Source organism: Tachysurus fulvidraco, chromosome 15, assembly GCF_022655615.1.
Source record: "Tachysurus fulvidraco isolate hzauxx_2018 chromosome 15, HZAU_PFXX_2.0, whole genome shotgun sequence".
Lineage (NCBI taxonomy): Eukaryota > Metazoa > Chordata > Actinopteri > Siluriformes > Bagridae > Tachysurus > Tachysurus fulvidraco.
This window is the reverse complement of record NC_062532.1, coordinates 5,447,236-5,466,918: the sequence shown is the minus strand read 5'-3', so window position 1 is coordinate 5,466,918 and position 19,683 is coordinate 5,447,236. Positions and strand designations below refer to the sequence as shown.

Genomic DNA, 19,683 nt, shown 5'->3' with positions numbered 1-19,683 from the left:
TGATGTGATGTAGAGGTTGTGTGGTCCTACCTTCAATGTTCACCTGGAGAGTATAACTGCCTTTACTTCTCCCGTCTACATCATAGATGTTTAAAGTGTATGTTCCAGAGTCGTTCCTCTCTGCACTGGTTAGTATCATAGTTTTATTATCATTAACAAACTGCCATCTTGGGAGACGTGGTGTTGGTGTTGGTGTTGGGGAACTTTGGGTTTTTATATATTTTAAAATTAAACTAATGGTCATTAGGTCAAACCCATCCTCCAGCGGCATTTGCAGGTGCAGTCGTTGTCCCACAGCTACATAACACGGTTTAATCTGATTAAATCTACAGACATGATCCTGAAACAGTGAACCTGCAGAGGAAGAAAAATCATCAGCATTCTGTTAATATTATTATTATTTTGATTTAAAATGAAAAAATATCAATCAATACAGATAACAGCATCAGTGATAAAGATTTTTCTACCCAAATATTGTTTGATTTATGAAGGCATTCAATTCTATTTTACACTTTTGAGTGTTCAGTAAAAGATGACTGTTGAAATGTTTGTGAGTGGGATTAGTCAAAAATGTCTGTGTGAGTGTGTGTGGGGTTAATCACTAATGTCTGTGTGAGTGTGTGGGGTTAATCACTAATGTCCGTGTGAGTGTGTGGGGTTAATCACTAATGTATGTGTGAGTGTGTGGGGTTAATCACTAATGTCTGTGTGAGTGTGTGGGGTTAATCACTAATGTCTGTGTGAGTGTGTGGTGTTAATCACTAATGTCTGTGTGTGTGTGGGGTTAATCACTAATGTCTGTTTGAGTGTGTGGGGTTAATCACTAATGTCTGTGTGTGTGTGGGGGGTTAATCACTAATGTCTGTGTGTGTTGGGTTAATCACTAATGTCTGTTTGAGTGTGTGGGGTTAATCACTAATGTCTGTGAGTGTGTGGGGTTAATCACTAATGTATGTGTGTGTGTGTGGGGGGGGTTAATCACTAATGTCTTTGGATGAGTAAAGAGAATTACTCAATGAGAGATTAAATATTATGAAGGAGCAGGTGGGATTATTTAAGTCTTTATGACAGGCAGGATTAGTCAAGGCTGTCCTCAGGATGTATCTGGAACTGGCTAATTTGTCTCTGTGTTCACAAACTGCTGCATTGGAATTTTATTCATTAAATCATTCTTTATAATAGACAGACTCACCAGGACATTGGTGGAGCTCAGTGGTATCGTGGTCACGGCTGATGTGATTTTCTACATGGCAGGTGATGTTTCCTTGATGGTCTTGTTCCAGTGTGACAGTGCTGGTCCCGTTCTCCAGTTGAGGGAGTGTGTTAAAGTCAGAAGTCCAGCTGAAGTGAAGGTTGTCTCCATCAGCAGAACAGGTCACTTTCATGACTCCAGATGACAAGCAGATGTAGGACACTTTCACTGAGGACACCTGAGCTGTAGATTAGAGATAAACACCTCAGAATAAATTAGTAAAAACATTTATCAAACCAGAATCATTATCAAACCAGAAATACAAGAACAAATCAGAAACACAGCAACATAATGTCACAACAAAAAGAGGTAGAGTAACAATGACTTTATTTTGAGAGGTTCTTTACTGTCTGATAAAGTTTTAAATTCCAACCTCAGAAATCCTGGATTTTTGTAAAATTTCACACGAACATATCTTCATTTTTAATTAGATGGAACCTCGTTTGTATAAATAAATATGAATACATAAAACAAAACCTTGAGAGAGACTATAGTGTGGATAAATGTTTATATTTTATACATTTATAAAATAACTTGTAGTGTGCTGTGTGATGTGATTAGAGGTTGTGTGGTCCTACCTTCAATGTTCACCAGAAGAGTATAACTGCCTTTACTTTTCCTGTCTACATCAAAGATGTTTAAAGTGTATGTTCCAGAGTCGTTCCTCTCTGCACTGGTTAGTATCATAGTTTTATTATCATTAACAAACTGCCATCTTGGGAGACGTGGTGTTGGTGTTGGGGAACTTTGGTTTATTCTATATATTAATATTAATCTAGTGGTCTTTAGGTCAAACCCATCCTCCAGCGGCATTTGCAGGTACAGTCGTTGTCCCACAGCTACATAACACTGTTTAATCTGAGTAAATCTACAGCCATCATGATCCTGAAACAGTGAACCTGCAGAGGAAGAAAAACCATCAGCATTCTGTTAATATTATTGTAAACTGAAACACACCTCTGATCTGTATAAACCTCAAAACTCTGTTTATCTTCTCCAACTGATTTACTTGTTTGCTGGATTTTATTTGGAAAAAATGGAATCAGTGATTAAGCAATAAATAAATATTTCAGCAAACTCTTGGCTTTTATTTAAAATTCTGTTCACCATTAAATTAGCATTTTTCACCAAAATCATCCAAAGGCTCGTATTTTCTTAAATACAAAGTGTTATATTATATTATATCATATTATATTATATTATATATACTGTATATATAAGCATTAGGATCAATTCTGTATCAACATGTCATTTTAAAAATAAATATTAGACAAGAGTGTGTGTGGGAGTGTAAAGTTAACTTCAACTTTTGTTAAGGAGCAGGTGGGATTATTAAACACTGTATATGAGGACAGGCAGGATTAGTCAAGGCTGTCCTCAGGATGTGTCTGGATCTGGCTGTTTTGTCTCTGTGTTCACAAACTGCTGCGTTGCAATTTTAATTCATTAAATCCTTCTTTATAAAACACAGACTCACCAGGACATTGGTGGAGTTCAGCAGTATCGTGGTCACGGCTGACATGATTTTCTACATGGCAGGTGATGTTTCCTTGATGGTCTTGTTCCAGTGTGACAGTGCTGGTCCCGTTCTCCAGTTGAGGGAGTGTGTTAAAGTCAGAAGTCCAGCTGAAGTGAAGGTTGTCTCCATCAGCAGAACAGGTCACTTTCATGACTCCAGAGGACAAGCAGCTGTAGGACACTTTCACTGAGGACACCTGAGCTGTAGATTAGAGAAAACACCTCAGAATAAATTATTAAACACATTATCAAACCAGAAATACAAGAACAAATCAGAAACACAGCAACATAATCTCACAACATAAAGAGGTAGAGGAACAATGACTTTATCTTGAGAGCTTCTTTACTGTCTGTTAAAGTTTCGAATTCTAACCTCTAAAATCCTGGATTCTTTTTATAAAATCAATTATGTACATTTCTGCAATATTAAATGCATGAAACCTCATTTACATCAATAAATATTAAATTATAAAAATAAACCTTGAGAGAGACTATAGTGTGGATGAATGTTTATATTTTATACATTTATGAAATAACTTGTAGTGTGCTGTGTGATGTGATTAGAGGTTGTGTGGTCCTACCTTCAATGTTCACCTGGAGAGTATAACTGCCTTTACTTCTCCCGTCTACATCAAAGGTGACTAAAGTGTATGTTCCAGAATCGTTCCTCTCTGCACTGGTTAGTATCATAGTTTTATTATCATTAACAAACTGCCATCTTTGAAGATCTGGTTTTGGGTTTGTAGAATTTTGGGTTTTTCTATATGTTAAAATTGAACTAGTCGTCTTTAGGTCAAACCCATCCTCCAGCGGCATTTGCAGGTGCAGTCGTTGTCCCACAGCTACATAACACGGTTTAATCTGATTAAATCTACAGACATCATGATCCTGAAACAGTGAACCTGCAGAGGAAGAAAAAAATCATCATCATTCTGTTAATATTATTGTAAACTGAAACACACCTCTGATCTGTGTAAACTTCAAAACTGTCTATTTTTATTTTCTCAGTGGATTTACTTATTTTGATTTAATATAGAAAAAATATCAATCAATACAGATAACAGCATCAGTGATAAAGATTTTTCTATCCAAATACTGTTTGATTTATAAAGTCATTCAATGATATTTTACACTTTTTGAGCGTTCAGTAAAAGATGACTGATGAGATGTTTCTGAGAGGGATTAGTCAAAAATGTCTGTGTGAGTGTGTGGGGTTAATCACTAATGTCTGTGTGAGTGTGTGGGGTTAATCACTAATGTCTGTGTGAATGTGTGGGCTTAATAACTAATGTCTGTGTGAGTGTGTGGGGTTAATCACTAATGTCTGAGTATGAGTAAAGAGAATTACTCAGTAGTGTCTGCTAAAAGTTGGAGCTAAAATTTATAGAGGAGCAACAATGAGAAATCAAATATTGTGAAGGAGCAGATGGGATTGTTTAAGACTTTATGACAGGCAGGATTAGTCAAGGCTGTCCTCAGGATGTGTCTGGATCTGCTGTTTTGTCTCTGTGTTCACAAACTGCTGCATTAGATTTTTATTCATCAAATCCTTCTTTATAAAAGACAGACTCACCAGGACATTGGTGGAGTTCAGCAGTATCGTGGTCACGGCTGACATGATTTTCTACATGGCAGGTGATGTTTCCTTGATGGTCTTGTTCCAGTGTAACAGTGCTGGTCCCGTTCTCCAGTTGAGGGAGTGTGTTAAAGTCAGAAGTCCAGCTGAAGTGAAGGTTGTCTCCATCAGCAGAACAGTTCACTTTCATGACTCCAGAGGACAAGCAGCTGTAGGACACTTTCACTGAGGACACCTGAGCTGTAGATTAGAGATAAACACCTCGGGATGAATTACTATAGACGCTGTACGATTAATCACATAACCAAACATACAAGAAATAAACTTAAATATAGATGTGACAAATAATGATTTAAGTTCTAACTACATTAAAGCCTATATTTTTTTTGTTGTTTTAAGTAGATACAAGAAGCCTCATTTGCATAAATACTGTAAATATAAAAATATTAATAGAAACCTTGAGAGAGACTATAATGTGGATGAATGTTTATATTTCATACATGTATGAAATAACTTGTAGTGTGCTGTGTGATGTGATTAGAGATTGTGTGGTCCTACCTTCAATGTTCACCTGGAGAGTATAACTGCCTTTACTTCTCCCGTCTCCATCATAGATGTTTAAAGTGTATGTTCCAGAGTCGCTCCTCTCTGCACTGGTTAGTATCATAGTTTTATTATCATTAACAAACTGCCATCTTGGGAGACGTGGTGTTGGTGGGGAACTTTGGGTTTTTCTATATCTTAAAATTAAACTAGTGGTCATTAGGTCAAACTCATCCTCCAGCGGCATTTGCAGGTACAGTCGTTGTCCCACAGCTACATAACACTGTCTAATCTGATTAAATCTACAGACAACGTGATCCTGAAACACTGAACCTGCAGAGGAAGAAAAAACATCATCATCATTCTGTTAATATTATTGTAAACGGAAACACATCTCTGATCTGTGTAAACTTCAAAGCTCTGTTTATCTTCTGCAACTGATTTACTTGTTTGCTGGATTTTATTTGCAAAAAAATGGCATCAGTGATTAAGCGATAAATAAATATTTCAGCAAACTTTTGGCTTTTATTTAAAATTCTGTTCACCATTAAATTAGCATTATTCACCAAAATCATCTAAAGACTAGAATTTAGTTATATACAAAATACAAAGCATATTATATTATATTATATTATATTATATTATATTATATTATATTATATTATATTATATGATATTATATCCTTCATCAAATCATTCTTTATAAAAGACAGACTCACCAATACATTGATGGAGTTTAACGGTATCGTGGTCACGGCTGACGTTATTTTCTACATGGCAGGTGATGTTTCCTTGATGGTCTTGTTCCAGTGTGACAGTGCTGGTCCCGTTCTCCAGTTGAGGGAGTGTGTTAAAGTCAGAAGTCCAGCTGAAGTGAAGGTTGTCTCCATCAGCAGAACAGGTCACTTTCATGACTCCAGAGGACAAGCAGCTGTAGGACACTTTCACTGAGGACACCTGAGCTGTAGATTAGAGATAAACACCTCAGAATAAATTACTAAACACATTATCAAACCAGAAATACAAGAACAAATCAGAAACACATGAAGATAATCTCAAATCAGAAAGAAGAAGAGGAACAATGACTTTATCTTGAGAGCTTCTTTACTGTCTTTTAAAGTTTTAAATTATAACCAAAATCCTGGGTTTTTTTTTTTTTTGTGAAATTAAGTTTGTACATTTCTGCATTTTTCAATTAGATGGAACATCATTTGCATAAATAAATATTAAAATATAAAACAAAATCTTGTGAGAGACTATAGGTTGGATGAATGTTTATATTTTATACATTTATGAACTAACTTGTAGTGTGTGTGTGTGATGTGATTAGACGTTGTGTGGTCCTACCTTCAATGTTCACCTGGAGAGTATAACTGCCTTTACTTCTCCCATCTAGATAAAAAATGTATAAAGTGTATGTTCCAGAGTCGTTTCTCTCTGCACTGTTTAGTATCATAGTTTTATTATCGTTAACAAACTGCCATCTTGGGAGATGTGGTGTTGGTGGGGAACTTTGTTTTTTTCTATATGTTAAAATTAAACTAGTGGTCTTTAGGTCAAACCCATCCTCTAGCGGCATTTGCAGGTACAGTCGTTGTCCCACAGCTACATAACACTGATTAATCTGAGTAAATCTACAGACATCATGATCCTGAAACAGTGAACCTGCAGAGGAAGAAAAAATCATCAGCATTCTGTGAATAATATTGTAAACTGAAACAAAAGTTGAAAAATGACACAATTTAGACGATGCACCATTTCTATATTGTCTTTAAGTATTGTGATGAGATATTTTTGTCAGATAACTTTAGACTCCTTTAAAGCTACATGTTAACAGTAATGACGTAAAAGAAAAGTTTGCACAGGGTTAAGCATTAGGATCAATTCTGTAGGTAAAATGTCATTTATAAAATAAATATTAGACAAGAGTGTCTGTGGGAGTGTAAAGTAAACTTAAACTTTTGTTAAGGAGCAGGTGGGATTAATAAAGACTGTATATGGAGATTGACAGGATTAGTCAAGGCTGTCCTCAGGATGTGTCTGGATCTGGCTGTTTTGTCTCTGTGTTCACAAACTGCTGCATTGTAATTTTGTTCATCAAATCACTCTTTATAAAAGACAGACTCACCAGGACATTGGTGGAGTTCAGCAGTATCGTTGTCAAGGCTGACATGATTTTCTACATGGCAGGTGATGTTTCCTTGATGGTCTTGTTCCAGTGTAACAGTGCTGGTCCCGTTCTCCAGTTGAGGGAGTGTGTTAAAGTCAGAAGTCCAGCTGAAGTGAAGGTTGTCTCCATCAGCAGAACAGGTCACTTTCATGACTCCAGAGGACAAGCAGCTGTAGGACACTTTCACTGAGGACACCTGAGCTGTAGATTAGAGATAAACACCTCAGAATAAATTACTAAACACATTATCAAACCAGAAATGCAAGAACAAATCAGAAACACAAAGATAATCACAAAACAGAAAGAAGTAGAGGAACAATGGCTTTGTTTTGAGAGCTTCTTTACTGTCCAAGTTTTAAATTCCAAAAATTTTTATTGTGAAATTAAGTATGTATATTTCTGCATTTTTTTAATTAGATGGATCCTCATTTACCTAAATAAATTTTAAAATATAAAAATAAATCTTGAGAAAGTCTATAGTGTGGATGAATGTTTATATTTTATACATTTATGAAATAACTTGTAGTGTGCTGTGTGATGTGATTAGAGGTTGTGTGGTCCTACCTTCAATGTTCACCTGGAGAGTATAACTGTCTTTACTTCTCCCTTCTACATCATAGATGTTTAAAGTGTATGTTCCAGAGTCGCTCCTCTCTGCACTGGTTAGTATCATAGTTTTATTATCATTAACAAACTGCCATCTTGGGAGACGTGGTGTTGGTGGGGAACTTTGGGTTTTTCTATATCTTAAAATTACACTACTGGTCTTTAGGTCAAACCCATCCTCCAGCGGCATTTGCAGGTGCAGTTGTTGTCCCACAGCTACATAACATGGTTTAATCTGATTAAATCTACAGATATGATCCTGAAACAGTGAACCTGCAGAGGAAGAAAAAAATAATCAGCAATCTATTAAAAATGTAGCAAACTACAACACACTGCTGATCTGTTTGAATTTCAAAATTGTATATTTATCTTCTTTAATTAAGTTTTTGTATGCTGGATAAAAAATGGAAAAAAATGGCAGCAGTGATTAACTGATAAATAAATATTTCAGCAAACTTTTGTCTTTCATTTAGCATTTTCCCCCAAAATAATCACAAAAACTAGAATTTAATTATATACAAAGTGTGATAGTATATCATATATACTGTATATATACTTTAAAAAACATGAAAAATAACACAATATAGATGATGCACCATTTTCCCAAACATATAAAATTTCCAATAAAATATATATTGAACGTTGTAGAATCATGAAAATGAAAATGAATCATGAAAATGAATGTAAATGAAAAGTTTGCACGGGGTTAAGCATTAGAATCTATTCTGTATGTCAACATGTCATTTATAAAATAAATATTAGACAAGAGTGTGTGTGGGAGTGTAAAGTAAACTTAAACTTTTGTTAAGGAGCAGGTGGGATTATTAAAGTATATGTATATGGGGACTGGCAGGATTAGTCAAGGCTGTCCTCAGTATGTGTCTGGATCTGGCTGTTTTGTCTCTGTGTTCACAAACTGCTGCATTAGAATTTTGTTTATTAAATCCTTCTTTATAAAAGACAGACTCACCAGGACATTGGTGGAGTTCAGCAGTATCGTGGTCACGGCTGACATGATTTTCTACATGGCAGGTGATGTTTCCTTGATGGTCTTGTTCCAGTGTGACAGTGCTAGTCCCGTTCTCCAGTTGAGGGAGTGTGTTAAAGTCAGAAGTCCAGCTGAAGTGAAGGTTGTCTCCATCAGCAGAACAGGTCACTTTCATGACTCCAGAGGACAAGCAGCTGTAGGACACTTTTACTGAGGACACCTGAGCTGTAGATTTGAGATAAACATCTCAGAATAAATTACTAAACACATTATCAATCAAGAAATACAACAAAATAATCATTTAAATAGATGTGGCAAGAATAATTAATTTCTAACAACATTAAAGCAAAAATAGTTTTTGTTAATGTGTATATTATTGTATTTGTAATTAGATGGAACCTCATTTGCATAAATAAATATAAAAATATAAAACAAAATCTTGATAGAGACTATAGTGTGGATGAATGTTTATATTTTATACATTTATGAACTAACTTGTTTGCTGTGTGATGTGATTAGAGGTTGTGTGGTCCTACCTTCAATGTTCACCTGGAGAATATAATTGTCTTTTCTTCTCTTGTTTCCATCAAAGATCTCTAAAGTGTATGTTCCAGAGTCGTTCCTCTCTGCACTGGTTAGTATCATAGTTTTATTATCATTAACAAACTGCCATCTTGGGAGAAGTGGTGTTGGTGGGGAACTTTGGGTTTTTCTATATGTTAAAATTAATCTAGTGGTCTTTAGGTCAAACCCATCCTCCCAGGGCATTTGCAGGTGCAGTCGTTGTCCCACAGCTACATAACACGGTTTAATCTGATTAAATCTACAGACAACATGATCCTGAAACAGTGAACCTGCAGAGGAAGAAAAAATCATCAGCATTCTGTTAATATTATTGTAAACTGAAACACACCTCTGATCTGTATAAACTTCAAAACAGCATCTTCTCCAAGTGATTATTTGCTTAGTCGTTAAACTTTATTTGTGATTAAAATGGCAGGGAAATCATTCTAAAATCCCAGTTGATTAAAGGATAAATTATATTACAGCAAAGTCTTGTCTAAGTCATTCTCTGAGATAGAATTTCTCCACCAAAATCATCCAAAAACTATTTTACAAATCATGCAAAATTGCATAAAATAGATGATGCACCCTTTGTATCATCAAAACACAGAAAATAACGACCTCTTAATGTAACTTTACTTGCTTTAGATCTTTAAATCTACATCTTAACACTGATGATGTGTAACACTCTCTCAGAACATCCTCCAAGATCCAAACCAGTCTGGCTGTAAAGCAGCACATTCGACACAGACAGCCCAGAGTTAATGTATTCAATGTTAGAGACTTAAAAGCACCTTTGTACATTGCTCTGGATAAGTGTGTTTGTCACATGCTGTAAATGTAATTAATGGAAAACAAAATTGGACACAGGCTTAAACAATAGGATCAGAATTATTATATATTAAAATATATTTTAGACAGTTTAGTGCCTTTGGAAGTCTCCAATTTCAATTTTTGTTTATTTTTTTTTTATTTTTTTTTTTTTTTACTAAAACATAAATTGATTGAAGTCATCCACAAAAAAAAAAATTCTACTTTTGAAGTACTGGAAGTGTTCAATAAAAACTGACCGATTTTCTGATATCTGATCTCACAGGTTTAAACTACATTTAGACCATTTCTCATGTCATAAAGCAGAAACTGTACAACTGCACATGTAGTAAATAAATGAATCATGCATTATTAGAGGATAAAACTTACCCATGACAACATGGGTGTAAATCAACAGGACTCCAAAAATGACCTGTATTCTCATTTTGTCCAGAGAACAATCTTCTCTCTGTACTTGATGGAGATCTTGGACCTGACTGATGAACGACTACAAAAGTAACATGAAGCTTCTTTTACAGAACTAATAATACTTTACTGAGAAACAGGAAGTTCCATACACCATCTACACCCCTTGACTTGAAAGTGTTAAAGCAGCCCTGTGTTTTGTTCGTCTTGTCTGGGGAAATATTTTTCTGACTCATACTTACATGGTCATACAGGGTCTATAAACCTCTCACAACTGCCTGGTCCTTTTTAGGTCTCATCATTGTCGTGTTTCCCATTTCCCCCATGATCACGTTCTCCTGTGTTGGGTTATCACTTTAGTGCCACATCATTTAATTGTCTGTTTTCTCATTGTGTCTTGGTCTTGTTACTGTTGATGCTACAGTGTGTCTCATACTTGTCCTCATGTTTATATCTTTTCATTCCTAGTGCTTTTGTTTAGAGTTGTCCTGCTTCACATATTTAGTTCTTTTTTTGCACATTATAATAAATAGAATCTGCACTTACATCTGCATTTGTTTGTAAGTATTACCCATCCATTTAATCCTGATATCCTGAGTTTTTCATTTTCCATGTTTATTTCAGGTAAATATAAAAATGATTAAAAATCAATGATTCATTGTTTCTTTTTTATTTCTTCATTTATTTGTTTTATTTTTAGAACCAAACACTGCAATTGCTCTTGACCAGGAACACAAGCTGAGAGGCTTTATAATTTTATTATTTATTCAAAAGCAAATATAATAACAGAAGTTTTGGAGAGTTACAGCAATATGTTCTCAAGTCATTATTACAATCTAGATCGGCCAAGTTTCTGCCCATGAGTTAACAGGGGTGTAAAACCTCAGGTGTTAATTCTTAAGGCACGACATCACAAACTCATGAACTCACATCACACACACGCATGAACACAGTCAAACTGAACAAATGTATATTTTTGGCATTATTTCTAAGAAAATAAAATGGAAATGTGCTCGTCTCATATAGTGATAGATAATACAGTACATTAATAATAAAATAAACTTTTGGCAATAAACAAAATATTTTTTAAAAATATAATTTTAACAAATACAAGTTAGAGATATTTAAATCAATTCCATAGAAAGTGAAAATTAATTTATAGCTGAACATTTTGATCATTTAACACTTAAGAAAGGTAGAAAACGGCCTCATAAAATACTTCTTCTGTACAACTTTTTTTTAAAGAGAAGCTGAAATGTTGGTGTTAACTCAGTGTGTGAGCTGCTTACTAAGCTGCAGCTGTGTGGGTTCAACACTAAAAACTGCAACAAGAAAGTTCCTTTTTATTTTCTCTTCTTTTTCATTTTCATCTAAACCAAAATATGTTGACCTTACATATGATTAAACCTTACATATGATTAAAGACCATGGTGATGGCATAAGTGTGTCTACAAGTAGGAAAATAAAACAAGAAAAACAATAGCACAACTTATATATATATATATTAAGCACAATATAAGGTACATTTAATAATTTTAAATATTATATACCATAGACAGATATTGTCACGATGTGACATGGTGAGACAAAAGGCGAGTGGGGATCCAAATGCAGTTTTCCGTTTAATGAACAAAACACAGATGAACAGACAGGCAACACAAGGCAGAACACGGAACGAAACAGAAACAGGCAGGCAAAACAGGTCATAACACTGAACAGGTCATAACACTGAACAGGAACAGAGAACAGAGAACAGGAACAGAGAGCAGAGAACAGGAGCAGAGAACAGAGAGCAGAGAACAGAGAGCAGAGAACAGAGAGCAGAGAACAGCATACACCAAACACCAAAAACGACCAACACCAGGGAAGTGAACAGACAGAGTAAATGTAGTAAACAGGAACCAATCACAAAGCAGAGACAATCAGAGACAAAGACAAAACACCTGGGGAAGAGATGGAATGCAATTAGTGTCCATGGCAAGCAATGAGTGGGCGTAGCAAACAATTAACAAGGCAAGGCAGCAGACAGACAAAAAGGAAAACACAGACGGACTCATTACAGATATTTTTGCTTATTTATATTTAATCCTTTATTTCTAAACAAGAATAAAGATATTTGTTAATATCTCTTTGTTGTGCTGTGAGTACAGAGTCAGTGATGAGTGTGATGTGATGATGTGTGTGTGTGAGATGTGAGGGTTGTGGTAGCTCAAGTGGGGCTCGGGGTTATTAAGGGTCAAGCCCCAACAACATCAAGCTGCCACTGTTGGGCCCTTACACAAGGCCCTTAACCCTCCCTGCTCCAGGGCACTGTATCGTGACCAAAGGTGGGAGGTAACAGAGTAAAAATACTTTGTTACTGTACTTACAGTAAGTAAATTTTTCAGGTATCAGTACTTTACTCCACTATTTTATTTTCGGACAACTTCTTACTTTTACTCATTACATTTTTACACAAATATCTGTACTTTTTACTTCTTACATTTTCAAAACGGACTCGTTACTTTTAGTATTATTTCTTCTTCTTATTAATTATTATTGAGCGCTGTTTCCAGCCTATCATCCTATCATTGTGTGGCTTTTTCACCATGTGACCGGTGTACTGTATTATTTACTGGCTATCAGACATAGACTAAAGCACTATTCGGACGGGACTAGTTTTACATGGGGACGTGGAGTAATGCAATTTTACCTCAGGACGTCTCGAATATTAATTCGCACGGGACAAGACATCTCAGTAAAACTAGCAGAAGTGGGAGGGGTAACTCGCTTTACGCACCACAGTAACCTCATGTTATTATCATGTGCGTATGACGTCGCTTCCTGTTATCACGTGCGCAAACAGACAACATGGCGCCTCCATGCTTGAAAAACGCGCCAAAAACTACTTTTAAACAGGAAAGGATGGAATTTAACCGTACATATTTACAGCGGGTCGATTTGGACGGGATTAGTATTACCTGAGGTAATTTTTCCGGACCTTTTTACAGAAGGTAAAAGTCGCCGTAATCTTTACTGACATTGTCCGTAATGATTACCGAGATGGCGCATTCGGACGGGACTAAAATCACAGAGAAGCTCTGGTAATAATTACTTTACCCCCACGTCCCCACGTTAAACTAATCCAGTCCGAATAGGACTTAAGGATAGCGGAGCTAACAATGAGCAGCACACCTACAAAAGGAATGGCTCATGTTAATTCAGAGGGAGTCACCGATGTTAAAATAACTAACAACGAGGACATTCATGAACACACATGGCCATATATGAGGGAGATGTTTGAAATAATCGGCGTCAAAAAGGATTCCTGGCGAATGCGTTGCAAATTGTGTCAACCAGGGGCAGTTCTAGCCCTTTTTAGGGTTGCTTCAGCCCCCTGTCTGTAATCTCGGCCACCCTAAAACTATAAGGATAATTTTTACTTTCATAAATAAACAATAAAAATTACGTTAAAATGCAGGACATGTCGTCGATGGGAAAGAAAATTATTTATCAGTTTGATCCAAGAGCGATTTTTTTTTTTACTTTGCTTTTATTCCATACTTTTACACGCGTGTGTTGTAGTCTTTCAAAAGTGCGTCTTCAGCTGTCTGCTTTATTTGAACGGAAAAGCACAGGTACGTGCAGTCAGAGCAGGAGGCGTTTATCTATAACATTAATCGGCGGAAAGACGCAAAGACGCCAACCAAAAGCAGTGAAATTTCACTATTCTTATTACCAGAGTTGTCATATAATATATAATATAGAACTCTTCTTGTTTTAAATTCTCACTGAGGGCTAAAAACCCCCTAAAGATGAAATCCTAGAACCGCCCCTGGTGTCAACCAAAAAAACATGAAGTGCTTAATTTAATTAACATTAATTTTGTCATTTGTAAAACATCACAATAATTTTGAGTTGTTTTCAAGGACAGAGCTGGAATCTCCCTACAGTTTGGGATATGGCCTTGGTATACATTATATTTCCAAAAGTATTGGGTCACCTGACCTTTCCTGCTATAGGGGAGAGTGGGGTAAGATGAGCCAGATTTTACTTATGTGGATCTCCAGGCAAGGGAAATTTAGACAGAAGTAAAACGAAGACATCTACTGTTAATTTGGGATGTTGCCTATCAACTGAAAATATAAGAATGCACCTATGACATAGATCCTTGAAAATATGACCTCAGAAAAAAAAGTGTTCATGTGACTCAACTTACCCCAGGCTAGGGGTAAGTTGATCCCAGTCAGTGGGTAAATTGAGCCATTTGGGGGTAAATTGACCATCCTATTTTATGCAAGTATAATACAAAAAACTTTTAAAAAAGTTTTTTAACAATTCACTTACCTTTCCAAACAATGTAATTTATTAAAGCTACCTCAAACAACACAAAACAAACCAGTTAAAGTTGAAGTCCAACCATTCAAGGTTTAGGAAGCTTCTTCAGCACATCATTCAGTGGGACAGAGCCTACATAGAGGTTGAGGTTGAAGCCATGGGTTGATCTTCTACAGAAGTAGACAGCACATCAGGGTTTGGTCTGTCTGACACCATGGATGGTTCAAATTCTGCCTCAGAGAAAATATCTCTGTTGTAAGGAAAAATCCCTGTGGACCTGAATCCAGAACAGATATTCCATGGTGTCATTGCTGATATGAAAGCCTTGTTCACACATACAGGGATGTGGTACAGTATATGCCGGCTGTAATTGGTCTTGAATGGACCATAGACACTCTTGTCCAGAAGCTGCAGGCAATGAGATGTGTGGGGTGGAATTGTGAGCATAACAATCCCCTTTCTCTTTGCTTAAATCAAGTAGTAGCACTATGAGATGGTCAGAGGAGCACTTGGTATGCTGAACCAGATGTTCAAAGAACTCTGCAAAGGTGTCTTCATTTATCCAACCACTTGTTCAATTTACTCCACATCATCTGGCTCACTTTGCCCCATAGCCACCATTTTGGTAAAAATGGCCTAGCTTAGCAATTCAAGCTAACTTTTAGCTTGATGATTCACATGGTTTTATATGTTGACAAATCACCAAAATGTACCATACACAACTTTAGACCTAGATAAATTTGCTTTGGCACAACAGCGAGTATACCTGAAATGCTGAAAATCAACTTTAACAAGCAAATAAGTATTTTTGTGAAAAAAAAAACAAAAAACTTATCTCTTGTCCCATGTGCTTCTCCTCTTCACAAAAAAATACAAATGATGGAGTCCTTCAGCATGTATGGTCACATTACACCAAATTTGCATAGTTGCCCAGAAACAAGGGGTGGGTCATCTTACCCCACTCTCCCCTATGTGGTTGTTTTTTGATCTCATCCCTACTGAACACCTTTGGGATGAATGTGAACGCTGACTCCACCCTACCTCACCTACATCAGTGCCTTTCGTGTCTTGTGGCTGATGAACACAAATATTCATCGGCACACTCCAAAATTAAATATTCACACACACACACACACACACACACACACACACACACACACACACACACACACACACACACACACACATATAATTTGAGCTGCACGATTAATCATATCGCAATCGCGATATAAAGCTTGTGCGATTATATTATGCAAAATGCTGCGATTTTATGAAATAAACAAATAAATAAATGCGTGTGGACATGACAACCCATTCTCTCAGAAAGCTGTTTACCTATTTCATACACTACACCGCAATCCGCTAATAAAAAAAAAAAGACCAGTGAGTTTCAGTTTAGGCAGTGCACGTGTGTCGCGTACAGTATGGTCATGTCGTGACTTTTTCCGGTGTGCAGCGCGGAACGGGTGAAGATGGATGCCGAGCAGACGGTCACTGAACTGGTGGCCAGAAAAAATGCTACCTCTGTTATATGTAGTGTTAATTTCGAGACGAGACGAGACGGAATATGTTCAACAACCTTTTTTTTTTCATGACTAAGGCCAGACGATGACAAGACTGCGCCACTGTCCAAAAACGCTGACTAAGACTAAATTAATATGCATTATTGTTGACGAAAAAAGACGAGACGAAAATATAAACTAAGTAAAATTAAAAGTAAAAGTAAAAACTAAGATAAAATCGCTCTTCAGCGACAGTCTACAATTGTCTCTGCTTTTTCATCAGCTGTTACGTCTTTAAAATATTCAGAACGAGTTCGCGGCTTCGCGCTGTTGCTCGTTACAGGTCTCATACGCCTGTGGCTGCAACACGAAACTGCTGAACAATTGTATTGCTTCCGCTAAAGAAAATAGTGCGCTCCGTCTCTACGGTTAGAATCCTGTGTGTCCATGGCAATGCTCTGTTTTTCATGGCAACGGTGTTATAGTTAGCAGCGGTCTGTTATCAAGAAATGAAATAGTGTGTGTGCGTAGAAACAATTCGTCCACACGCCGCTCAATAAATAAATAAATAAATAGATTCCTGAGCGCAAGTCCACCGTCTAGGCGGCTTTTTTGTGTTAAATGATATTTCCTGTCACTGCGCAGGTGCTTTTATTGTGCTTATGTACCGATGACCGGTCTTTGCATTACGATTAAAAGCAGTATCAATAAAGTAAAAAATGTGATGTGCAGTCAAGTTCAAGTGTATGCACTGTTTAAACGTGTGTTCTCAACTTCTCACTGATACTTTTGTGATTCGCGGAGTTTTGACAAGTTTTATAGCCGTGATATTGTTTCTTATTCAAAAGTGGTGACAGAACAAACTCTTTACCCCCAACCTGAAACCTCTTCCCCTGTCACAATCACATCATAATCAAAATTAATAATTAGGCTTAAAAGCAAATGTATGTGTAAGGGAATCAAGTTTAACAATTACATGTAATATTCCTCCAAATATCATCAATAATGGTGTGTGCAATACCATGTATAACTTGCATTAAGATAGAAATTTACTTAATGTGTTATTTTATATTTTAATTTGAAAACGTTTTGCATTTGTTTGTTGTTGTTGCTAGTTTGAGTTTAGAAATACAAATTTCAGCATTATCAGTAATCTTTGTGTGCATTTTCCTTTAGAAGCAGGCAAATCTTTTCCTTCCTAGTGCTTTTGTTTAGAGTTGTCCTGCTTCACATATTTAGTTCTTTTTGCACATTATAATAAATAGAATCTGCACTTACATCTGCCTTTGTTTGTAAGTATTACCCATCCATTTAATCCTGAAATCTTAAGTTTAACATTTTTCATGATTTTTCAGATGAATGTATCTTAATGCAGGTAGTCTGTAGTTAGGAATAAATGTAAAAATGATTGAAAATAACTGATTCATCATTTACTTGTTTGTTTCTTATGTTTTAAAATCATTATTACAATATAGAACAAATTTGAAATGTATATGTAAACTTTTAAAAAACAAACAAACAGAACAAAACAAAAAAAGACATTGACATGGCTGACTGTTTAACCAAGTTTCTGCCCATGAGTTAACAGGGATGTAAAACTTCAGGAGTTAATTCTTAAGGCACGATTTCACACACACTCATGAATAATTTTTTTTTTTTGCATCATATCAAAGAAAACAAAAAGGAAGACACCATATAAACAGTTGTTATATAAGTGGAGCTGTAATCATGTATATTGAGAGAGAGAGAGAGAGAGAGAGAGAGAGAGAGAGAGAGAGAGAGAGAGATCAACTGCTCATATAAAGCAGATCATCAAGTAAAATTTTTATTAAATCAAAATAAGTAAATCAAGTGAGAAAATAAAAATAGACAGTTCTGAAGTTTATACAGATCATAAGTGTGTTTCAGTTTACCATAATATTAACAGAATGCTGATGATTTTTTCTTCCTCTGCAGGTTCACTGTTTCAGGATCATGTTGTCTGTAGATATAATCAGATTAAACTGTGTTATGTAGCTTTGGGACAACGACTGCACCTGCAAATGCCCTGGGATGATGGGTTTGACCTAAAGACCACTAGTTTAATTTTAAGATATAGAAAAACCCAAAGTTCCCCACCAACACCACGTGACTCAAGATGGCAGTTTGTTAATGATAAAAAAACTATGATACTAACCAGTGCAGAGAGGAGCGACTCTGGAACATACACTTTATACATCTTTGATGGAGACGGGAGAAGTAAAGGCAGTTATACTCTCCAGGTGAACATTGAAGGTAGGACCACACAACCTCTAATCTCATCATAAAAAAAGTACTTACACATTTAAAGTTTGCACTTCTGATGTTCTAATGAAAACAGTCGTCCTATTTTACAACAAAATTAATAAACTAGTTTTTAAACTAATTCAAACCACACCATTAATAGTTAGTTGGTTAGTTTGATAATAATTAATATAATTATTATATATAATTAAATATTATTATTAATAATTAATAATTAATATAATAATGAATGGTTAGTTTTGCTATGACCAAAGATGACTTTCTGTATGAATTTATTGGGTTCTGTTAAATCTTTATTCTGTTATCAGTGGGTTTTGTTAGTGGGTGTTACAGATATTGACTGAAATGATTTGTCAAACAGTGAAAGTAGAAACAATAGAAAAATCAAGCACACACACACACACAAACACACACACACACACACACACACACACACACACACACACACACACACACACAAACACACACACACACACACACACACACACACACACACACACACACACACATAGTCAGGAATGGCAAGGACAAATAAACAGGGGATGCGGGGAACACACTGACAATCATCCCTATGTGTCCAATAGAAGGAGGGACAGAGTTAACAACAGACAAATAAACTATAATAAATACAGCACAATTCAAAGGCTACTTAAAGATGCCTACATAAACGGTGGCTTAGTGTTTAGCACGTTCGCCTCACACCTCCAGGGTCGGGGTTCGATTCCCGCCTCCGCCTTGTGTGTGGGGAGTTTGCATGTTCTCCCTGTGCCTCGGGGGTTTCCTTCGGGAACTCCGGTTTCCACCCCAGTCCAAAGACATGCATGGTAGATTGATTGGCATCTCTGGAAAATTGTCTGTAGTATGAGAGTGTGTGTGTGCCCTGCAATGGGTTGGCACTCCGTCCAGGGTGTATCCTACCTTGATGCCCAATGATGCCTGAGATAGGCACAGGCTCCCCGTGACCCGAGATGTTCAGATAAGCGGTAGAAAATGAGTGAGTGAGAGAGATATGCATATGATCTGCAGTTGAAAAGCCTACCAATTATACATTTTAATTTATTTTTCATAACCTACTTCTGCACAGTCTATTTATGGAAAGATTTAATAGCAGCAGTTTCGATTGTTGTG

General features: G+C 36.3%; 1 protein-coding gene across 1 annotated transcript in view; it reads right to left on the bottom strand.

The window, feature by feature from the left end:
* The window catches only part of LOC113659134 (carcinoembryonic antigen-related cell adhesion molecule 5-like), a 569,148-nt gene that overhangs the window by 169,190 nt on the left and 380,275 nt on the right, over positions 1-19,683 (bottom strand). The window contains exons 6-9 of the mRNA XM_047801199.1: positions 4,905-5,222; positions 4,344-4,586; positions 3,352-3,672; positions 2,730-2,972 (exon numbers count right to left, since the gene is read on the bottom strand). Of these exons, the coding sequence (XP_047657155.1) occupies positions 2,730-2,972; positions 3,352-3,672; positions 4,344-4,586; positions 4,905-5,222 (1,125 nt within the window). The remainder of the gene's footprint in view (positions 1-2,729; positions 2,973-3,351; positions 3,673-4,343; positions 4,587-4,904; positions 5,223-19,683) is intronic.